Genomic DNA, 24696 nt, shown 5'->3' on the forward strand with positions numbered 1-24696 from the left:
ACAAAATCCCTCTGCACTTGCAAACGAAGCTAGTGGCCGTGAAAACACCCAAGCGCGCATATGAGCGAAAAGATAAATGGTTAATAGTTTCATCATTGCAATAAATTGTAATTAGAGAGGGCGGTAGTTGCATTCGATAGCAGCGTATAGAAGCGTAAGTAACGAAAGAAAAAGATCATTTCTCTGATAGCGTTTAGTGTCCGCGTAACTTAACAAACCTTACCATGTCCTTGTTGGGCATCCATTAAAGTTAACGATGATAGCTGCAAATCGTTTTTACAACAAATAGACGACAATTACTGATAACACATTTGCCCCACAAAAAACCAGAAAAATAAATAAAAAGAGAAAACAATTTTGAGAAGAAGAATTGTTTTTATGTAAAGTTAAGAAAAAATCGCTTGAAACATTTGCTAAACGTTTCTCACTTTGCATTCCCCTTATCTAGAGCTTTCACTTCATAATTTTATTGAAAATCGAATAAGCCTTTCCCGCAACTACTCTGACGATGTGTTTAGTTATCCATATTATTTTCAATTTTTTTTTCTTTGATAAGAGCACACAAATAAAGCTTAACGTTTCGTTTTGTTGACTTTGGCTTGCATTATCATTACTTTAACAGCGTCTATGTAGGATGACAGACTTAACGTAAGAGCAGAACATTTTTGTTTTATTCTTAACCCAAAACTAATACAGCCCGTTATCGCTGCAGTTGCATGGATCTGCCGTTAATTTCCCCTGACAACCCACATCGCTTGCATTAAGATTATGACCATTTGCAATTCAATATGTCCACTTGTTAAATCCACCCACCTATAGCTCTCTCAAGTTTCTTTGTAAAGTGCCTAATTTTTGATAATAAGAATTGCTAGAAAGTAGTCATTTAATATATCAGCGAGAGCCGTGTAGCTTGAAGGCAGATAGACAGACGAACAGACAGGCTTAGCTCAATTCAGATTATGATTCTGAATCGATCGGTATAATAAAAGGTGGGTCTGTTTTAAACCCTTCTGCACGTTACACACGGCGGCAGCAAGTTAATACACCTTGTACCACAAGTGATGTGGGGTATTAAAACGCGTATAACTTCTTAAACGTGACATCTATGTTAAAAACCATTTCGAGGCTGTAGGAAAATCTGCGCGCAAGAACACCCCACAGACGATGACAGAATTATTAGTCGGCACTTTTTTGTGGAGCGGAATTAGGCGGTAGCTGCATTCCATGATTTAACAGATTTGTTGTTCCTGTTTTGTTAGCATATGGTATTTAATCCTTCTTAACTTTTGATTTAATTAAAACTTTGTAAAATAAGTATATAATTTACATATGCTCAACAAGCAGGTTTCCGTGGTGTAGTGGTTATCACATCCGCCTAACACGCGGAAGGTCCCCGGTTCGAGACCGGGCGGAAACATTGTGGATGGTGTCAGGTGAAGTGGGCCGATTTTTATTGATCATCACTAAATTTTTTTACTTTTGACTTTAATTAAAAACCTGACTCAAATTACTATTTTAATTATTATGAAGCATTATTAGACATTGAATAAATAATGGAACAAAAAAGAAGTTCACCATACATAGTTTCTGAGTGATACTTATTTACATCATATGCTGCTTAAAAAAATAATTATATAATTTAACTAAGGAAAAGTAAATATCGCGCTTCACTAAGGGCTTCACATGAGCATGGTTACACTAACAACATGTTACCTTCAAGGAGAAACCTGAATAGCCATTTCATATAAATGGTAAAGTAATGTATATCAGTTGGCAATAAATCGTTGACAATAGATTAATAAGTTCAGAGGATGAAAATATGCGAAGTTAAAAGCCAATATTTGGTTGTTACGTAGTAAATCCATAAAAATATGCTGAATGTTGAAATTCACGTCAAAGGAAAGATTAAGAAACAGCAAAGTATTATCCATTTATCCTAGCAAATCAAATATGGAAGCAATGAAAATCGATACAAATATTTCATTTACAAAATTATATACTAATGAACCATTTTAATTCTGAGTCAGAATTTAGTATTATCAATATGCAGGAAATGTTTAATGAAGATTTGAAATTCGTTCGTACAACGAGGCAGACACTTAGCAATGTTCAAACGAAAATATCGCAAAATTCTCAAATGGTCGTCCATGATGCGATAGAAAGCATCGTTGACGAATACAACGCGTTTTGGCAATAAATCATTATAACCATTAAAGAAATCATGTAACATTCCACTGAAATCCAGGTTAAGTCTCTTTTGCTAGCTGATCTTTTTTGAATGAATTTCGAAATTTTTGTTGTTTGTATGTCTTTGTAATCATCGCAACCCTTAAACTTGAAATATTCGGATAGAAAAATTAACCAAAGATATAAATTTCCAATGGAATATCAGCGCTTGGCTAAGTACAGTTTAATTTCAGTCCCATCACTTTCTAAACAACTACTTATTGTATTCGAACTAAGTCAAAAGAGAAACTGATTTATTCAGCCTAAGCGAGAAGTACAACTTATTTATTCAACCTAAGCCAAAAGTAGAACTTATTTAAAATACTTCGCTGTTATTTGGTACTTTATAGGATGTCGTCGGTGTGTTTGGCTAGACTTCAATTAGTGAAGGCAACCACCACAATAATAATTAGTGCATTTATTTTTCGTTAGGGAAGTTGTATTATATATATAATACTTAGAATTGAATACCGCGTGTTACAACTTGATATATGTACGTCCTTTAAACATTCCTTTATGTAGCCCGGGTAGCTCAGTCGGTAGAGCATTGGACTTTTAATCCAAGGGTCCAGGGTTCAAGTCCCTGCTCGGGCGGCGCGGCAATACTTATTGTTGTGATTTTTTTTATATTATAAAACTAAGTTCAAAAATACGTTGAAGTATTTTTGTCGTACTCTATACAGAATTGTGATCGCTAAATAATTCCTCAAAAACGATATAGGCTTTATAAATAAAACACATCTACGAACGGAGATTTCTTTACAATTAGCAAAAGTTTGGCGTCACAACTATATACATTTTTGAATTGCATTTGCACTGCCAATTCAAAATAGAGAGCGACAAAAACATCGCTTGTATTAACTTATAAATTTACATACTTAAATATAAAATATATGTTTTTTTTTAAAAAACGACGGATGCATCGGCCGGGAATCGAACCCGGGCCGCCCGCGTGGCAGGCGAGCATTCTACCACTGAACCACCGATGCCTGACAAATACTGGCTTACACTACTTTTAAATGGAATAGTAATATGATTTATTAAATAATAATAAAGAGATATTGAAATAACGTACACATTTTATTTACGAATTACTTTAACAAATTTCCCCAAAATATCCAACTGCTGTGTTGAAATTACGATTAACTTTATGATTTAAAACTTTAATTGCCTTAAACTACTTATATTTTTAGTTTTATTGTGTACGCAATTTATTTGTATAAATAGTCAATGATTCAATCTTCGTAAAATGAAATTTTTGTAAAAGAAATAGCATAGTTTGGCGCTACAATTTTAGAGGTTTAAGTGTTTTTAGGAAAATAAATCGATGTCAAAAAAAATAAAATATTTTCTCAGCGCTCTTGCATCGGTAGAACGTTTGTCTTTTCGAGCACACATTTTGTTCAGAAGCTGATGAGTGCAGGCAAATTTCCAGATCTGTTCCGGTTCTTGCGGTATTAACTTCATTTTAAATGAATTGATGTGTGTTAAATTTTGAATAAAAATATATATATAACGATTTTCATCTTTTTACATTCTTTGGATTATATGGATTAAAAATTACTATGCTTAGTTTTGCTGGCTGCCGATATTTAAACGGAAATTTGCTGAAAGTGGTGAGGTGATCTAGTCACATTTATTACCCTGCTAACGCCTTCATAAAAAATTTGTAAGTGACGCCCAAGCAGGGACTTGAACCCTGGACCCTTGGATTAAAAGTCCAAGGCTCTTCCGACTGAGCTACCCGGGCCACGTAGGCGCCGTCTCTTATCTATGTTATTGAAAATTCGTCTTTTTTTTGATATATTTATTTAAATATATATAAGATTAATTTAAAATGGTCATGACAATTTGTAACTAAACTTTAGTGAAAATGATATTTTAATACTAAAAGAAATTAAAGTATACGCTATAGTTTTTTGGGAGCATTGTTTTAAGGAAAATCTAAATCAGTGACTTTTAAATTCAAGGATTACAGCGGCACACGCAACATGAGGGAAACAGAAACCAATCCATGAAAATACCTTTGCAGTCGTTGTCAGGATCATACGCCAACAAACGATGCCATTTGTATTTTTGCTCACAACCGCAGTCATCCTGGCAGCGTGGAGTTTGAGCTTTGCTAAAAATTTTACGATGGTCAAGACAGTAAAATTATGAAAATAATGTATTAATTTTAGGCGAACGGTTTAAACGAGTTAGTATGTACAAAGGAAATAAACTTACGAACATATTTCTTGGTGTATGGCTTGTTCAAAATGTTGTGTATTAACTATGGCTCTAATTTTTCCAGCTGAGTTTGATGCCCAGTAAGGAGTAACTATCTCAATTTTTGATTCGCAGGCATCTAATCTGTATTTGAAAAAAGCATATGTAAACAATATAAAAAAATTTTGCATAAATCTGAGGTATTTCCACATATCTGACCTTCCCGAACCCGACGATCTTGAACCATTCGAATTAGTTTGCTTAGCATTACGGCTACCAGCCTGATTGTTTTGCCTTTTATTTCTAAGCTTGCCGAAGTAGCTCTCACCAGTTTCTTCCGCATGTGCGTCTAACCGATCGTTTTCTGTTATCACTGAAGGAAGCACACCTGGAGGTATAAATATGTCCGGTTCGTCTATGAAACGTTTTTTACGCTTTTTAGCTTGTTGCTTAGGTCCACCATTATCCATATTCATTTCAAAGTCACCGTACATTCGGCGCATTAAAGCTTTATTCTCATCAATAAAACGTTCAATTTTGTCTCTACAAGGAAAAGATGGAATTACAACCAAAATAATACAAGTTATTTGTCTTCATCAGATAAATAAAACAAGTAAAAATAAAAAATTTGGCGTTAAAATTGCTCCTGTTGATAACATGGGGGAATAAACTTCTCAGCTTGTATTCTATAATTTGCATGATATTAAGGGCACCATCATTTAATTGCGATATCTTAATACTTAACATAAAAACAATTAATCGCGGGAGAATAAATAGCATAGTAATGGTTCATACCTTGCAGAAAAATATTTCAATTGTATTAATTTTCTGCCCTTTCCCCACATATTTTGGGTGCTTACCATGTTGCACCCGTAAGGGACATGACTTGGTTGATCATATTTTAAAAAAATATAATTTCAAGTTGATCGGTATAAGAAAAAAGAAGAGCAATTTGTATCTAATTAATCGATGGTAAATAATGCAAAGAGCAATAATTCAACTCATAGTGAGAAATGTAACTCGCCCCTATACAATTATATTTCAAGTAATCCTAACGAGCTATTTCTAATGGCGCCGTGTGCCTGTGGGAGAATCCGCACTTAAGAATAACCTCTTCAACGTTGAAGAGAAAATATCAGCATCAACTACTTGGATTACAATATTTACAATATAGAAAGCCTCCAGTGTTGTTATGAAAATCCCACATTTTATGATTTGAGTATGGATGGTAAAACCAAATTCATGACGCTTCGTCGAACAAAGAGATTACCAACAATCAGAAGTATATATAACGGAAGAAAGAATGATGTGAAGTACCGGTAAGATGTTTGGAAAAGATTATGTAAGCAGAAAGAATAGAAAAAGCATCGTATATATGGGTTTCTGTAAATACTTTGTAAATAGATCTCTATAAGAAATTTAGATAACTTCTACGTTAATTTAAAAATATCAATTTAGTGGCATCAAATTCATCTCAAAAGTAATTAAATAAATACGTAAAGCCTTAAAAGGACCGTTTTACCTTACAACATAAAAGGAACGTAAAAATTCATTAAAGAGAGGGAAATATGAACCTTTGGGACACTGCAAAACCCAACAGAAATGTTCTGTGGTGTTCAATATATCCAACACACGAAACACATTGGACGAATAAACGCCGCTAGTGACGCGGACATTAAAGGATTCAATTCAAATAGTGACTTTAATTCAATGAGCTTTCCATGCATTCCATGTCCTTGAGAATGATCAAATATATACGAAATGTAAACAGGTATACTCAAGATCGGTTTTCAAAAAAAGCGCAGATGGAACAAAAACCGACACATAAAAGCTCTTAATAAAACCAAAATTCATCTGAGGCATGTAACACAAACGTCAACAAAGTTTATAAAAACCAGCTCGAATGGTTTAAGTAATGTCATCAAAATTATAAAGTATATTCTTAAAGAAAATTACAGCTTTGTGACTTGTTTATCATTACTTAATACTTTAATATTTCAGTAAGCTGCAAAAATAGACAGACATTTCTTTTTTTAATTACTTAGTTCATTCATTTTTTAACAAAGATGGCGTGAATGATGCACTAGAGACTGTAAATAATGAATGCCTTCGAAAGAGATGCTTAGACGAGGAAACGTCAACTCACTGAAAATCGTTCTCGATAGCCGATTAGTGATTTTCGAATAGGTAAGTGAAGTTATCAGCGTATTCACTATTTTCACGTCAAAAGCTACATGCATATGTTCATTCGCAGCGGGACCATTGTATCAACGTTCATTGTTGGCAAAATGGCGAGAACTCAAATTCGACTGCCTCGACCCACCCTGTTATCCAAACCAAACGACTCTTACCTGTCAAACAAACTTGTAAAATGCTTTGATTTGTTTTGATTTCTCTCTGAAATCGGTTAGCGGTTTTTTTCTTTTACATAGTTAAGCAAAGAAACTCAACAATTTTTGCATGAATTATGATCAATATATCATCTACAAATGACTACTAACCACACTAATACCATCTACAAACGGCCACTAACCACACTTACATAAATTATGATCAAAATACCATCTACAAATGACTAGAAATATCATTCACTCAGCAAACAACACTAGCTTGAACCGTTAAATATACAACTAATAATAATATAATAATATTTATTCTGTTAAGCTTGAATATATAACGTAAAGTCGACTTTTATAAAGAAGGATATAAAAATAACAAATCGAAATTTTTAGACGTCTGCGTACAGGCATCGGTGGTTCAGTGGTAGAATGCTCGCCTGCCACGCGGGCGGCCCGGGTTCGATTCCCGGCCGATGCAAACTTTTTATAATAAATTGCAAGTTCAAACCCGTGAAGAGATAGATGGGCTGGAGAAAAAAATTAAAAACAATTATCTTGTTTTTCTGTCTACACATTTTTAGATAAAAACAGTATTTGCTGTGATAAAAATCTTAGTACCGTTTTTTCAATTATATGCTTAGAAAATACGATGACTAATGCAATGAAAACTGGCAACTTTGCAATTTATTTTATATGCGTATATTAAAATATCTAATTTCATTAGCGTTAATAATATCATTAGCATGAAAGCAAAGTTCGTTTCGGTTTCGAACTTTTTTTTATATATTCAAATAAAAGCGCGAAGCAATTGACAAATCCTGTGTGCAAATAGTATGGAAGCATTGAAATTCTCCTTTAGAATAACTAAATATACAATGCCTGAGGTAAACTTGCTTTCTAATTAGAAAATTCATTTTTTGATATATTTTAAACTTGCATTGATTTGTGGAAAGCAATTTTTTGACAAAAACAAATATAGTTGGGGGCAAAAGAGTAGTGCAGTGAAAATCGTATTAACGTATTTTGCTCGTTGCGCGGATCAGCAAAAACATGAGTCAAAACCCACTCACATAGCGCCCGAGCAGGGACTTGAACCCTGGACCCTTGGATTATTTAATCGATGGGTACCGACTGAGCTACCCGGGCTGTAAAAAACGCTTCACATAAACAACTTTTATATCAAAGAATAGGTATTTTAAGTTCTGGTTCCTATTTGCGACAATTATTAATTTCATGTAAGGCCTCACAATGTATATATGACATTATCAACATGACATTCCGAATTGATTTAACCATGCCTAAGCCAACGCATACACTCGCAATTAACAAAGTATTCTTCGATTACAATACTTTAATTAAATTTGATTGGTGCTACAGATTTTCCCTAGCTCGCTGAAATTTTATAAAGGATTAAAAGTTTAATAGTTAATACTGTTTTTTTGTCCTAATAGCGACTTTGAGGTATTTTAAGTATACTAATTTTGATAATTTAGTTCTATTCAAAACTTATTTACATTCACAACATTGCCGTTGAACTTACATTGGATAACTGTTGCCAGCAGTTGGACAGAATAACTGATGATAACGTTTTATACATGGCACACCTTTGATAACATCGCCTCGTACATCTAAGCCCAACGCCACTGATAAGGCGGTCCACCATATCTGCCAGAAAAAGAATTAAAAAAAGATTAAATATATTTTTCTAGCAAAGCAACGTTGAAGAAGATAACCATTGTCTAGACGATGCTTTTGTACTTGAAATGACAAGCCTAATAATAAACAGTACGCATTGCATTGCATATGGCCACAGAAAAGCAGTTACTTGAGAAAAAAGAACACTATTAACCCTTTCCTCTCCTATGCACAGTGAGTAAGGGAAGGTAAGGTGTTTTATCTTCAAAGCATTGCTAGCAAAATGGTCCTCTTGGAATCCGCTAGCTCCCTTGATAATCAAAATTGCATAATTTGATGGACCTAAAGTCATGCATGTTTTTTGAAGCGTACATGTGGTCTTTTTTAAATGGCCTCACCAATACACCACCACAAAATTCTACCTAACCACATTTGGGACAACTAGACTCGACGTTGCAATTATTGTATGTAAATTTATTAAACTTTTTTTTTCTTAAAAATAACATTTTACATGCAAAAAAAAAAAACAAATGCAAAGTGCAAAGGAGTAAAGAATGACTTTGTTGAAAAAATAGCGGTATTTATTAGTTCTAGTGTTACTTTATCAGCTTTTTAATTAAATTTATTTAATTATCATGCTCTCTCTTCCCGACATTCTCGAATAAAACAAACACCAGAATTTATAGTTTACTAATTTATTCTACCAAGTATCGATTTTAAACATTCTGTGGTAATATCATTTTCTCTTCACGCTTTAAACATTGCACAAGTAATGATCTCTGTTTGATCAAATATCATTTCACTATAACTTTCTCGTTTATTCATCTCTCTGTTTTCACTAATTAGAGCAGTAACAAAATAGAATATTTTATAAGAAACTTTTCAATGATTTTTTATACTTTTTCTCTGTTAATATCGCTCTGACTTACTTGCATACGTATTTTGAAGAAAAATATGATATGATATAATAGGATGATTCAGAATGACCTTTCATTGTATATAATAAACTGATTGCTGCTTTGAAATATAAACGATAAGAAAAATGGAAAAAAAACCAAATTAAATCTGAACCGAAAACGTTGTGATTATAGACTGGCTGGAGAAGTCAACCATTATTATTGTGGCATCGGTGGTTCAGTGGTAGAATGCTCGCCTGCCACGCGGGCGGCCCGGGTTCGATTCCCGGCCGATGCAGGATTTTTGCTACGGCAGATAATTTTTTTTTAAATCCTAATTAAATTTATGCAATTAAATGAAATTATAATAAATTTATGTATATAAATTTCAGAAAGAAAACGAACTTTTTTAGCAAAGTTTACCAATCAAAACAACCGGCCAATAAACGATATTACGCCATGTCCGTTGTTCAGATTTACTGTGCTGATCTTACTTCACCTTGTTGTTGTCTGTTATGGCGTGAAAAGGTTTTGTACAGCGACAAATTCCTAACATTTTACTCTCTATTCTCAGTACATTAAGCTCAAAAATTCAAATAAGCTGAAGCTAAAATGTATAGGTTAACCACTAAAAGGCAAAAATTCAAAAATAGCGAAGTTGTCTCTCTCTCTTTCTCTTAATCTTTCACCTACAATTGACAGGCATTTTGTTAGTTAACTACAATACTTTGACGCTATACACATTTCGCTTATGTCAGAAGCAAGCGTTCAGTTATTGAAACGAATTTAAACAAATCTTCTTCGTAGTAATTATGAGAAAGCAAAAACGAAACTGGGAAAAACGATGTAAATCGAAAATAATTTTTTTTATATCTGCCTAGCAAAAACAATATATTGCTTAACAACATTGAAGACGCTTGTTGGTTTAATTGTCGAACGTTTGTAAAGATATTTCCATTCTCGGGGAGTCGGTGCAAAGTTGGGTGTCTTATTATACTCATAAGATCCTACATTAAAAAAAAAAAATAACGAACTCGCTATTTACTACCATGCTTAGTATCGAACATCATTGCAGCATTCACGAGGTAGAATACAGAGAACGTTAAACATGAGTAGTAAAAAATGAGTCCACATTTGAATTTTAACGCTTAATTTAAATTTAAAACTCATGTTATTCTTCCTGCTTGCTATTCTTTGATGCTTACTTCTTTCTTAAGTAAATCAATTAAACAATTTTTTTTTTTGTGCATATTTTGAAGTGAATTATGACTAAGAAAATGGTTTTATTTGAAGTGCTACACCTCCACCATGTATTAAAATTTTCAACCAGTGCAACAACTGTTTGAATCCAGTAGGCGCACTTACGCAACTAAAAGCCAGCTTTCACTTTCAACCGTTAACATTCAACTGTTAAGCAAAAGCAGCTGAAAACGAAAGCGGGAGTTAAATTTTTCATACGTGATTAACTCACTGATTTCAAACACATAAAAAGAATATATATTTGTCTGCATCAAAATCTTTCATTAAAAGAATAAAAATAAAGTTAAATTTCCATACGCTATAATATTGCGAGGGCATGGGTAACTTTTTCTATTTGTGTCGAATAAAAGTGGAAATTTATGTCGTATATCTGTTATAACTTATGGGCAAAATACGGTCTTCTCTCTATATCTAGTCTCTTTAATTTGATACCCGACTGATTATACTGTTAAGAAAAAATAAAAACTCTACGTTATGCGATCCACTATATTTATTTTAGGGTATGTAAATAAAATCAATCTCAAGCCAGTCTAGGTATTTGCTATTCCTATTTAAAAACTAATGGAAGATTTAATAGTGAGAATTGTTGGAAATGGTCACACAAACATCGCAGTTAAGAAAAATGTCTATTCAAAATTTTATATTTCTATTTTTTCGTTTTTATTTTGGGAAATGCTGCAAATGCCAAAAATATTTTATACCCATTAGCGGATTCCCTAACTCCAACTGTGTTCTGCCTTCTTGCTTAAGGCGGGCTAATCGGAAATATACTTCCCCGTAGCGGACACTGCAAACGACTGTTCAGATATTAATATTAATATTATAAATAATAATAATAATTAAAAGTGAAACAAATAAGCAAAGTGACGTAGGATATCACCATGCATTGTTGCAGTATAATATATGTTTAAAGTTACCGACAAAATGTAGCGTTTTTTCTTTCCTCCGCAGAGAATTTATTAACAAATTTATATCTGTTAACTTTATGTACTGGTTCTATTAAGCAGATTCACATGGCATCGGTGGTTCAGTGGTAGAATGCTCGCCTGCCACGCGGGCGGCCCGGGTTCGATTCCCGGCCGATGCAACGGACTTTTTTCTTGATCTATTAGTTAATAAATCATTTTTATTATTTTTGTAAAATTTTGATCAAACATGTTTTCCAAAAAGTAAAGGCATTGCCAAATTCCTCCTGCAATGATAAGGACGACAAAGCCAAAAGCAAGAACTTAATTGGATTAAAAACTATTCTACGCAAATCTCAGTTCCTAATTTTCAAACGCATTATCCAAATTGATCGATCATCGATATTACACTTATTTACGTTTTTCTTCGCGGTTGCTACAATTCTTTTTTAAATATTAATTATGGCTCACACTACTTTTAGTATAGAGCGTGTTAAATTTTTGGGGATGTATGTAACACCCAGAAGGGCCTTTTATTATATTAATTCCTGAATCGATTTAAGCATATCTGTCTCTCTGCCCAACTGGCGTCTATATTTCTGCGTTCATCACACAGGTAGCAATTTATGAAATATTTTGAAGAAATATTTTGGCGACACTGATTTCTTTTGATCCTAGCGACGGGTTGCATCGGCGCATTTTTACAACCACTCTCCATATAACACTTTTTGGAAAAAAATTTTTGTATGAAAGCAAATTGAAATTTTCGAATTAAGACCTACACTGAACCCTTCTTACGTAATCGTTCCTACGAAAGGTAAGCTTTCGCGTGAAAACTTTCTATGATAATAGTCAGACATCAAAATCAATTGTACCAACTTTGAATCATCTAAGTGTGCTTCTTGTACCCAACCCTCTAAAAAAGTTCTGATGGAAAGTGAATCTTTATGTGACAAAAAGGTATGTTTTTTAATATATCGTTATCAAAATTGCTTCGTAATTGTAACCTGACAAAGAAACTACCTTTACCATGTTTGGACTAAGTAGGTCTCACGTTTAGACCCCACACCGTATAAGCGTACTCATGGAAAGCAAGCCTTTGCATACTAGACAAGTACAATTTTTAGTATTTTATCACGGAAAAAAATGGAAGAATTCTATCAGATGGAGTGGCGTAGGGTATCATATACTTAGCTTTACCCGACTATAATATTTATATTTGTTTTAAAGTTACTTTGAAACTACTTACTGGTATTTGGACTAAAGTGCCGTTGTTTAAGGTGGGATACGAATACAACGGTACAACTGGCACAGTGTTGTTTTTCAATAGTATGGGTCCTTGTATGGGAGTCACCGTCGGCATAGACGACTTCTTGGCACCATCTATGTAACGATATGAAAAAGAAATAAATATTATTTTTTATTAGATTGTTGCACAAACGGAAGCATTGACTGCCACATCCCACCCCACGCAAAATAGACGGGAGCCCGTTCGTGGAAATTTGCATTTAAGTTGTAAAATATGACAATTATTTGTTAGCTCGACGACACCTCCAATAACTACTGCACTTAATGTTGTTAAGAAACGTAGAAGAGTTTAGCGGGTGGCAATAACCCGCTATGAGCGCCTGGTAAAGTGATTTGCATAACGTAAACGCTTTCCATAACATCTGGCATTAGACATCTGCATATGTTGAATGCGTGAAGTAAGCTGACTAATAAACTCTAGCGTAAAAAAAAAATTTAATATCTCCGTATTGACTCTTCTAAGGTATACCAAGGGTCCTTTTATCTTCAAATTTAGTATTATTTTGTTTTTAATTTTGCGTAAATTCACCTTAGTAGAGAAATATTTATAATCATAACCAAATGTAACAGCGTGCATGCTGCCATACTACGCCTCTTATTTTTATTTTCCTTAACTTCTTTATTTAAATTGATCGAAATACTCTAAATTTAAGTGTGGAATCTTCTCCAATAACTATGTCAGCTTTTTTTTAGCTTCGTTCGTTTGGCATAAAAAAGTCAGCTTTCACTTTTTATGATTTCTTGTCATTTGTTATGCAGGACCAGCCCTTTACTTGAAAAACTTGTTCCAATTTTTCTTCTTTTTTTTTTAATTTTATTTATTTTTGTAGAAAAAAAAGTAATTTTTTTTTTGTAATTATTTAACTCATCAACAAAGTATACTCAACATAGCAAGAAAAATATATTCGTTTTACAGTAATTTTGAATACGTTACAAACACTCTTGTCATTAAATAAGAGGGGGAAAAATAAAAATAAAAAAAAAGGAGATATAAGAAATTTTTGAAGTTTCTTTCGTTAAGAACACGCAAATTGCATTATTATTATGTAATATAAAAAATTTCGCTTTTTTCCAAACCTTGTAACGTGTTGTGCCAAATCAAGCACATTTTCAAAAGTTTGTAAACTTTGTAAACTTAATTCAAAAACGTGTCTATTAGAGGTGCCACAAGTTTTTATTCCAACGGACGGAGGGACATTAATAAACGCGTTTGCCAGGCTTCAACGTTCCATTCCTCATTTTGATGATATTTAGAATTTTAAAAGCATAGACACGAACAACCGGACAAATATTGTTAGTATTTTCATAGCTTAACGCATGGATGTACGAACAGATGCTTAGAAATTGTTTTACTAGGACACAATATTCTATTCGACGGTGAGCGATTTTCACAATGTCTTATGCACAGACAGAGGGACATACTTTAACTTTCTACTCCAATTTCAACGATATTAAGAATTTTAAAAGCACACTCACGTACAAACACGGTTGGATATTAATGAATTAGTACGGAGTCACTTTCCGCTCCTTTCGTTGCACACTGGATAAGAAATTCAGCATACCGTGATCGTTGTGCACTACACGCGAAAATATTGCACGTGCTCATGATTCGTTATTACACAATAACGCTTAACAATTAAATTTTAAAAAGTTTAGTATGTGACCACGTTCACAGGCAAAGTATATATATGTAAATGCATTTTGCAACACCTCAATATATTGTTACATTTAATTTTTCGCACAATGCTTTTGAGCAACCATATAAACCAGATACATACATTTTGTCTCAAAACGTTTGTGACATCCGCAATGGGAAGCTCCACAAATTCCTTAAGGTATATAATATATACTCTAGGCATATCCTCCCCGTACGTCTGCATCTACCGACTGTAACGTCGCTTGCAAACATTCCTTCCACAGTAAAAAAAAAGGATTGAGTTTAAGAGATTCGGTTACAATCGACTATAATTTTCTTCCTTAGTTGATCTTTTTCTCTTCAGAGACCATTGTTTTTGTATTTCTAATTGTGATTCTTTGTTGATATTTCTAAGAATGCATGCCATTGAATAACATATCAATTTTTGTTCTTGAGAGATTTTATCGCAAATAATTTATCACCAAATATTTGAACAAACCCGTAAATCCTATCCTATCCTATCCTTTCTTTACAAACAGATGGCGGTAGCGAATGTTTCTTGCAACAGCTAGAACAAGCAAAGGTATACAAATGCATCGACTAACAAGTTTTCGCCGATTAAGAACATGGCCAGGGTCACCCGTTCTTCTGGGGAGATTTGAATTAAAATTTTTTTTTTTCAATATATTGCTTGGATCTTGCCAAGGTGCACAAATTGTTAACACTTATAGCGAAAACAATGAATCCACCATTACGTTGTGGATATATGGGATGAGGCTCATGTTTAATTAAATAACTTTATAACTGAAGTCTATTGGATTTGGTGTAAAGGAAAAACCTCTGATGCTCCTGAAGGACTTTTACAAAAAATAACTTTCGGGTGTGGTTTGCGGACTGAATAGGTCATTTTTGAACATGGAAATGGCGTTGCAGTTACTCTCAATGACAAATACCTTTACTATTGATCAATTTATTTTCGAGTCGCGCCTACTTTCGAATTACTCCGAAAATATCGAGATGCCTCTTATAACCCACCTTACTTTCGATGTAGAGTAAATTAGGTTTGTGCATATATCTGCGTCATCTAAGCGGACTTAATATAGATATAGAGACCTTTTATACACCGCTTGCTTGCTTTTTGTGCTGATGTCGATGAAATTTGGTGCACTGAAGTGTTTTAGCCCAAGGATAAACGCTATTGATAATTGTTAGATGGATGTAGAAGCGCATTAAGCAAATTGGTGTGGGATATTTGCGGGCAGGCCTTGGCCGACTGTAATGTTTTCATTTGCTTTTTTATTTATCAATCGGCTCTGTCACCTTTTATACGCTCTTTGTTTTACTCGATCACTAACATGATGAGACCCTAAAATCATCTATTAGGACAATCGACACGACATTTTTCCTTCACTTCTTTCTCATTTCTAATAATTCGTTCACTAACAAGTAATTTATTTATTTTTTCTATTTTTTACTAATCTTTTTTCGAATTTTTTTTAAAATTTTATCTTTTATTTGTTTGTTTAATTAGTGCTCAGGCACACATATGATAACTATTGAAAAGCCTGTGAATCATATAAATTTTACAGTTATGACTAATAGAAAAAATGTTCAGAATTAAAGCCGGTTTAATTAAAAGTACTGCTATTATTAAAGAAAATAAAATTGTATATGTATGCGAGCGTTTATATATGTTTGCATATATGTACGTATATACATTTTATTATGATAACATTTTAATAAAAAAAAATTGCAAATGTTTCAATATTCCCACCAACGGAAAAGACGATACAACGGGAAAGACACTTACATCTAACAGATACGTCGCATCGTATACTGTAGTGTAGACGAAAATCTTTAGTCTCAAGCCAATTAATTAGATGCGAGTCTGAAATACGATTTACTTAAAGGTTTTTAAAGCAAAAGTTTGCAACGTATCTTTGGCGCTCGTCTCGCAAACAAAATCATCGCTGTTCATTACACAAATTCGATGGATTTTAAACCTAAGCGAAATATATCTTTTTTGATCAAGACTGATCACGTGATAAAAAGACAATTTTTAAATCAAAACGTTCCACTTGAACACACCATTGCAACGCTTTGTCAATCCTAAAACCTCTCTAGTAGTCGGAAATTAGTTTTCGGCGCATCTAACCCTACTAAAATTTTGATCAATGAAATATTTGACTTTAAAAATTGCTAAGCAAACCCTCTAAACTACCTTAAAAAAAGAAGAAGGCGAAGGCTCTGAGTTGCTAGTGCTCATCCTAGAGTTTATATGTTGGGTCTAGAAAACTGGTAATAGTAATAAATACTATTGGTTAACTGTCAGAAGCGGGTTTGATTCTGGAGATTCATTAAGAACAACTCTAACTATGATCTTTGATTTCAAAATCATTGTGATTTTGTTAATTCCCGCAGCAAGCAACGACAGGTGGATAAAAAAGTGTATGCAAGCAATGACGCTCTTTTCTAAACACAAGTAATAAATTTGTTTTTTTAAAAAAACAAAAAACAAACATTGTCTCAACATCGTCATATCACGGCAGCTGTTAAATAATTTGTTCCAATATTGAAAAGCAAAAACCATTTTTTGCGCTTCTGTTTGTTGTGAAAAGCAAACGCAATGATTTAAACTTTAATTTTTCGAAAGCGCTACTACTTACAAGTAAGTATTAATCATGTTTGTATTATTTTCTAGGTCTTTTTTTCCAGGTTAATGCAAAACGCGTGCTTAAGCCAAAGGTAAGTAAATTTTATTTAAAAAAAAACAACAACAACAACGTATTATTTATATATCCCCTAAAGTTATGATCATGTTAACAGGGCATGCACATACACCACACATTTTATGACGAAAGCAAGCAAAACATTTTCGCCGTTTAACATAAGAACTGAACTGGGCTGAGCTGAGCTGAGCTGAGCTGAGCTGATTTTATGTACATTTTTTATACAGTGACGTGTAATTGTACATTAAATAGACAAACAGTCAGACTGCTTGCCTGTATTTACGACATAAACGTTTACATACGAATATGCAGACACTTTGTTTATCTTATTCTTTATTTTTATTTATATGCGACAAAACTGACTTCTCAGTTATTCAGCGGAACGATTCAAGGCAATCGAGACCTTTCATTTTTCAGCTGAGTTTTCAAATTAAATTTTTTCTTTTCATATTTCTAAGCTTACAGCTTAACTTCATTATTCCATTAAAATATGTTTATGCATGAATCTAAAGAATACTTCAGCCAGCCAGCGCTCTACTTTACGTAAAAGCGTCACAAGCAAAGACTGCATTTTGGTAAATTATATCTTAACCAAAATTATATATCTCTTGATGTGCACAATTTACAATTACAACAAATAATATTGATAACAATAAAGATGGATTGGACAGCTTCTCAATACCCTACAGACCTATAAATAGACAATTGATCATGGAAACTCTACGAGACGGTCCTTTTCCAAAGCTCACAGACATTTTTCTTATACTTGAAATGCACTCTATTAAAGAAGAAGACATGCACTACAAACTACCAAAGCGCTCTGCGGCAATCAAAACAGCTAATCCAAATGCGAACTTGAAGAAAAAAAAACCATTCATTTCATATACCTATGTACGTCTAGTAAAACACGTAGAGGATGTTAAAAATATAGATATTTGCGCGGTTGACGTGTATTTGAATGAAAAACTGTAGTTTTTGTCCAAAAAAGCATTCCGTTGTTAATAAAAAACGTTTCCATTAACTTATTTCACTTGAAAATATTGTAAAAAATTTGGATGAATAAATGAAAAATGTTTCGGTAATGCTGCTTGTGAGTAATGCATTTAAAGTTCCAAGGGCCGATATAATGCCCTACAATTATGTTTGAAAAATCATATATTTCGACCATTCAAAGTTTTTCAAAGCCCACAATTGCGGGATCATTTAAATGAATGGAAAAAAGTTCGATTTTTGAAAATGTTTTATCAGGGCAAGTTTTACGTTTACGTTCACGTCTACGTTACGTGGAAACTTTTGCAACATACAAAGGGAAACTTCAGCAACCCCATAAAGTACGAACATCTTTCATAGGTATTTAAAGCTAAAATGAGCTAATGCTGCCCGTCTGTACGTTCGTTCGTCTTTCCAGAAGTCCGCCTGTCGATCTGTGCCAACTTCCAATTTGACAAAATCATTGGGCGCCGGTGCAGTACTACTTAAATTGGCAATAGTTCGGGTTTCTGGGCTTTTTACTCATTACTCATTAATATCAGCGAGATAAACATTTTCAAAAAAAAAAAAAATGGAAAAATCAGCCCCGCCTACGGTCAACATTCCGTTTTTTTTTTTAATGTCTCTTAAGCCAAGGGCGCTAAGTATGAAAAACTCATAACCTGCAAGAAGAATCTCATCTGAAGCTTTTAATTTTAATGCCTTGGCAGAACCCTTAAAAGCATTCGGTCCATTGAGTAAAATATTTTTGTTCGGAAATGCTTTCAAATGAATACAAATACTTTCTAAAAAATATCTGTTCTTGTATAGGAGGACTTGGATGAGATGTAGTCGGCAAACCTTTCAGGGGATGCGGCTTCTTGAGCGCTTAGCCAGAAACGAAAAATTTCGAAAAAAAACATTTCTTTCAGGTAATCAATAAGTAAAGTAGTAAACTATTAGAAAAAAAATTCTCAAAGAGGTGAACTTCTTCCGTTGCCCGCATTTGCCGATTACTGTTATTACTCATTGAGCGGTCTTCTTGTTCAATTACATTTGTACGATATACTTTTCCTGGACATTTTTTGATACCTAAAATCCTGGCCATACACCTTGACCTGTGGCTTTATAGATAGGAATAAATATGTAATACTTAATATAATTTAAGGAATGAGAAAGAAAGAAGAAAGAAATAAAATTCTAGTTTTTTACATAATAAAAAAATATTCAATCGAATATCAATCTTCAACGGATCATGTGCAATCTTTAGTTGAACTTTGATTAAAGTATGAGTTGCTTTCTTTTTCTTTTTCCTTTTCATTTCTTTGTTTTTATTTCAAGCTCATCATTGTAGAGTGATGAATCTTAAAAGAAAACAGAAAAATATGTGACAGTTTCTAAAAAAAAATGCATTACAATTAACGTATTGCGATCTTTATTTGATGTATGATCTCATGATCCCCATTGATATCCGACATTTGTTTGCTGTTAGTTGTGTTTGTTTTTCATTCTTTTTTTTTTTCTTTTTAATATATATCGACAACAGCTTTGCTATTATCCAGCACAATATAACCAAGAGAATCTTTTTTTTTTTTTTTTATAAATAATGAGTTCATTATAATCACTAGAACTAAATGTCTGTACATACGTACGTAATGGATACTTTTGTTCCGATAGTACTCTTTTGATTGATGGCTTCGCTAATGCGGTTAAATGGGATAATAATAATAATAATAGTCGTTATTGTCTACTTTGTCTCAGTTTGTGCTCGCGTCGATTTCACACCATTACTAACATCGTTCATGCGCCATTCAATTCGATTCGTTTACAATATTGCTATTAACTGAAAGATTGTAATATGTAGAGTATTGTTTAATGTTCCAGTATGCATTTTAAGCGTTAAATACTTTCATGTATAATTGAAATCTGCGTCTATAGTACTTTTCCAGACTTGCTAATGAATTTTTTTAGGGAACTTGTACACAGATATGGGAAATTTCATTTTAATTAATTCGTGACAGGGCTTTTCCCGTTTTACGCATAGTAAGCATTAAACTGTCTTCGTTCTATTTTGAAAATCGTTGGATGATCATCTCCTATGGAAATAGAAAGATACGTGGAACATAGAAAGCAAGCAGTAAACATATAAAAAACTTTTTTCTCTAAAACTCGGCTTATTGTTTCGTCGAAAAGGGTGTCTACAGCCGAGGATGTATAAACATCACATATTTCACTAGGTCCTCTGCGGAATAACGGAGTAGAAAAGTGTTCTGACTACAAAGTCAGTTTCATGTGTCAGTGCGGTTTAAGCATAATCGGTCGCAGCTACACAAGTGTTTAATCGATTATGGCGTAACGCTTACACTCACCGATCATGGGCCACTGCCTGTTTCTTTCTCTTTCCCCCTAATCATCAATCTGTTACACATATACCGGCCATCCATTAAGAGAATGGTTGTAGGGTATTTAATGATGAAACGTGGCCTACCCGAATATCTTTACTTATTCAAGAAGTTCTTATTAAAGTTTTCGTTCAAATATTTACTATTTCCTTGTGCAAAGGACTGCGTTTGAACAAATGAAGCAAAGCTATGAAAAAAGATATGTGCACATAAAAATAGCGCAAAATTCAATATCTATCAAAACAATTGTGGTAAGTAAAAGAAGTGAAAGTAAAATGTTTTCTCTCCGTTACTCAATCAATAGTTCCTGCCGCATACGATGCATAAATAAAAAGAAAAAGAGTATTCCATTAAAATGTTTTTAACGATACTAATAAACAATATGTTGTTGTTAGTTTTATTAATCGTAAGCGTTAGAGATTAACTCTAATAAAAATGCAGATTTTCCTTAACGATAAACTGACTTAAAATCATTGACCTTATCTTGGCGTGAATTGAATTGAGCAAAAACTTCCTTAAACAGTTATGTTAAATGAAGATACGTAGAATATGTACGAGTATCGCTATTTCAAAAGTCAATTCACTAAGCCGCTACTTGAGTGCTTACGCAATATTAAAATTTATTTAGGAAACTCTTCTATAATTTTCGTAGTTTTATTAATTTTGTTGTGCGTTTTTCTATATTATATTAAATTTATAGCTTAGATGGCCTTTTCAGACGCGCTCATTAAGCTTCATTCAATATTATTAAGCTTTTAAAGATTCTTTTCATTTTCAATTACTTAAGAATGCCATTGTCAACTTATTTCAATTTAATATTTTTCTTTATCTTTTCGCCCAGTATCGTTTCGTGTCATTTATCGAACATAATTTTACTGTTGAACAAAAGACTTAAGGCACAAACTTGCTAATCATTAAAAAATTCAATTAAGGTTTTTGTTTCTTTCACCTTTATTAACTAGTTCGCCTTGATCTTGAACATCATAATAATCATCTTCTTCGCCTTCTTCCAGATCATAATCCAATACTGCATGAACTTGTGTTCGACCACCTTGACCGGCTTGCACTCTTGTAAAACCTGGTGGTCGCTCAGGGTAAGGCTTATTGCCGTCATTGTCAGAGTTAAACGATGGCTTTTGTTTGGAGCCTTCATTAGGCGATTTATTAACATAACTCTCGAGTTCGGGGGCATTTGCCGAAACATCATAAGCTGGCGTTTTCTTTTCATGTTCAAAACTATAATTTCTGTTTGTTTGAGCCCGAGGAGTTAAATTACCCGTCGATGTACGTATTTGATGTTGTTGTTGATGTTGTTGCTGTTGCTGATTTGGTGTATTAAAAATATTAAAGTATTTTTGTTCTTGTTGACGATGATGAATATTCTGCGATTGCTTTTGAGTCATAGTTGAATAAGAACCTTCACCATAAGTGCGTGTATTGCTCGCAGTAGTCGAGCTGGCATATGAAGCTGAAGCTGAAGATGCGATACCAGTTTGGAACGCATTTTTGTTAGCAGTTTGTTGTTGCGTTTGAGTTTGAGAGTCAATGTGACTAAAGTGCACCTGTTGGCTATGATGAGGAAATTGCTGTTGTTGTGGCACTTGCTGAAACTGCGTATTTATCGCCCCCGGTGGTGGTATGGGCGGTAAATAAGTATTCTTTCGTCTCCCATTACTATTATTCTGACTAAATTGATAACTTGTTGTTTGCACTTGTTGAGGCGGAGCGTACGGATTATTTTTATAAATATCTGATCCCGGCGGTGGCGGTAAACCCTCATTTTGTTGCTGATGCTCGGCCGGTGAATATAAAAGATTATTGCTTCCGGCTGCTAGCTGTTCATGAACTGGATGTAAAGGCGATACACTTGGACTCCAAGGAGCCAAATTCGGCGATAGGTTACCAAAAGGTAATGAAAAATTTGTTACAGCCATTTTAATTTAATTACTTATACAATTTTTTATGTTGATCTACACTACACTATTCTTAATAAACTTTCGCCTTATATGCACTAACTGTTCTCGATTTATTTTTGTCGATACGTTTGCATAAATTTTTAAATATCGAAGAATTTTACCGTCGGTGCTTTAGACATTTTATTTTTCCACAATATTTTTCAATTTTGTTTCTCAGACTCTTTAATTACTGTAACACAAAAACAGGCTCTCATATGCAAATTACTTTGATAATGAAAACAACGTAAGATGATAATAACAAAAATAAGCAAAAAAAAAAAAAAAAAAAAAACCAATACTTGAAACACTTCTGGTTTATTTTAACAGATTTGCTTGTAAAACGCGCGCCTCTTTCGTTTTTTAGCAGCAGAATTGCTTTTTAATTAAAACTACTTTAAAACAGTAAACTAAGCGCTTGCAACGGAACGATTTGATGACAAACAATTGAATGAAGCATTTGACCAAATAAATAAAACTATTTGTGTTTTCGCTCTTTTAACTATTTAAGAAATGAATAAGAAGCATAAACTTGTATCGAAGAGGACAAGTTTCTCTTTATATACTAAAATATTCGTATAAGAATTGTAAACAAAATGCAACTACTCAACGCTAACAGACATAAAAAAGAGAAAATATCTGCTGATCGTAGCAGTGCTGCTAATATGCAATTTAAGCGATTTTTGTTAAAAAAGCAAACATTTTCAATCTCAATTAGTAATAACTATAACAGTTTAGAACGATTAAATGTAACTTACCTATAGTTATTAACTTATTTTATTCAGTTCGTCTAACACGCGCAGCAAAGAATGCAGAATGCAAATGGAAGAAGAGAATACAGTCTTACGCAAATAATTGAATGCAAAAAAAAGAAGAGAAGGCAAGCAAAAGCAAGACGCAAGACGCAAGACGTACGATATAATATTTCTCAAAAAAACATTTATCTGGCTTAAAATGAATTTTTTCTTGCGTTTCTAATAAGCTCTAATTATTATATCTTAAGTGCGTTTGGCACGCCTAACATATTTCCTATTATTATTATTTTTTTTTTTCTTCAAATCACCAATCACTGAGGGGAAGTGTCTTAATCGTGTAACACGAAGAAGAAGAAGTGAAAAAAGCGACAGATGTAAGGAGATGACCGCAGCTTATGTGCGCCCAATCGATAAGTATTACGCCTTACTACCGCACTGAGCTTTGAACCCGCGAATATTGACTTGTTAGCCGCGATTCTTATTTCTTGCTTGCTATTGCTCATTTTGTCGACTAACAACCCGATGGTCGTTGATTGAAGTCTGCAATGCGGCATAATTTAGACTTACATCTTGTCGCTGTGGCTAAATTAATTATAATAACAATAATGAAATGACAAATTTCCTGTAAATGGGATATAGATGGGATAAATGCCCACAAATGCTACTGCCTATAAATATCCACATCTATAAACATTTGATATAAGAAAAATTGAAGAACAATATCACTTCCCGCGAAACGTCCTTAACTATGTAGCTCTTTGCTGAATAGAAAAATTTTGAGATTAAGGTTTCGAAGTTGCAATAGGAGAGAGACTGTATTTACATTCTTTGACTTTCAAGGTGAATTTCAAAATTTTACAAGGCTCTCTCTCTCTCTCTCTAGCAAGGGTAAGTTTAGATTAAATAAGAATATTTAACTGAAATTAACTCAAATTAATTCAAAAGTTATTGAATAAGGAAAATTTTTTTTTTTTTTTTAATATATATTTGAATGGAATGCTATAAAACTTATAAGCAAAACACATAAAGCGCTAAAGTCGCATTATTGCAAAGAGTATTCGTTTCCTTAGTGTACAATTTTTACTTTGACGGTCGTTACATAAGAAATATACAGGAAAGTAAATTTTACTCTCAGAAATAGAATCTTCGGTAACGACTGTAAAAACATGAAGGCCATGGAGGGTTTGATTTTTAGAAAATCGATCCGACACATAATCTCTAAAAGCATTTTGTACAACGCGTTATACAAGTAATTAAAAAGTTTTCTTACTCACGGGTAAATTGACATTTTTTTCTTTAACTTTTTGGCTTAAGAGACATTTTTTTTTAAACTTTTTATACTCAACACTTTTATTTCATTATCTCCTCTTAAAACACACGTAAACATCTCAGTTCCCGCACAATTTCGTCGATTGTTTTCTGGAGATTTTTATAATACTTAACGGCTTTCTCGCTTCGCTTACCTTTAATCGCCTT

At 33.3% G+C, this 24696-nt stretch overlaps 1 protein-coding gene and 7 non-coding genes across 9 annotated transcripts; 5 read left to right on the top strand and 3 right to left on the bottom strand.

Moving 5' to 3' along the window:
* The first annotated feature begins 1344 nt into the window (after positions 1 to 1344).
* On the top strand, positions 1345 to 1417 carry Trnav-aac. Its single transcript has one exon. It is a non-coding gene; the product is annotated as a tRNA-Val (tRNA).
* Positions 1418 to 2747: 1330 nt separating this feature from the next.
* On the top strand, positions 2748 to 2820 carry Trnak-uuu. Its single transcript has one exon. It is a non-coding gene; the product is annotated as a tRNA-Lys (tRNA).
* A 324-nt stretch (positions 2821 to 3144) lies between these two features.
* Trnag-gcc lies at positions 3145 to 3215 on the bottom strand. The gene has a single exon. It is a non-coding gene; the product is annotated as a tRNA-Gly (tRNA).
* A 688-nt stretch (positions 3216 to 3903) lies between these two features.
* Trnak-uuu lies at positions 3904 to 3976 on the bottom strand. Its single transcript has one exon. It is a non-coding gene; the product is annotated as a tRNA-Lys (tRNA).
* Positions 3977 to 4099: 123 nt separating this feature from the next.
* Positions 4100 to 22927, bottom strand: LOC119633447 (protein spaetzle 3). Of its 2 annotated transcripts, none has more exons than XM_038027003.1 (6): positions 21463 to 22927; positions 12719 to 12852; positions 8314 to 8438; positions 4654 to 4977; positions 4457 to 4578; positions 4100 to 4348 (listed from the first exon to the last, which is right to left on the bottom strand). In XM_038027003.1, the coding sequence occupies exons 1-6, from the start codon at positions 22445 to 22447 to the stop codon at positions 4176 to 4178; spliced, it is 1863 nt and encodes a 620-aa protein (XP_037882931.1). In that variant the 5' UTR covers positions 22448 to 22927; the 3' UTR covers positions 4100 to 4175. The 2 variants fall into 2 exon arrangements, with proteins under 2 accessions (XP_037882931.1, XP_037882932.1); XM_038027004.1 differs by having other exon boundaries at positions 4101 to 4348; positions 4453 to 4578.
* Trnag-gcc lies at positions 7181 to 7251 on the top strand. Its single transcript has one exon. It is a non-coding gene; the product is annotated as a tRNA-Gly (tRNA).
* On the top strand, positions 9532 to 9602 carry Trnag-gcc. Its single transcript has one exon. It is a non-coding gene; the product is annotated as a tRNA-Gly (tRNA).
* Positions 11581 to 11651, top strand: Trnag-gcc. The gene has a single exon. It is a non-coding gene; the product is annotated as a tRNA-Gly (tRNA).
* Positions 22928 to 24696: the final 1769 nt, after the last annotated feature.

Source organism: Glossina fuscipes, unplaced genomic scaffold (genome assembly GCF_014805625.2).
Source record: "Glossina fuscipes isolate IAEA_lab_2018 unplaced genomic scaffold, Yale_Gfus_2 2, whole genome shotgun sequence".
NCBI classification, from domain to species: Eukaryota; Metazoa; Arthropoda; class Insecta; order Diptera; family Glossinidae; genus Glossina; species Glossina fuscipes.

Coding starts and splice junctions, on each gene's coding strand:
- LOC119633447 (XM_038027003.1), bottom strand. CDS start 22,447: ATGGCTGTAACAAATTTTTCATTACCTTTTGGTAACCTATCGCCGAAT. Junction 12,853..21,462: donor AGGCGAACTAGTTAATAAAG/GTGAAAGAAACA, acceptor ATCGTTACATAG/ATGGTGCCAAGAAGTCGTCT. Junction 4,579..4,653: donor AGATCGTCGGGTTCGGGAAG/GTCAGATATGTG, acceptor TTTCAAATACAG/ATTAGATGCCTGCGAATCAA.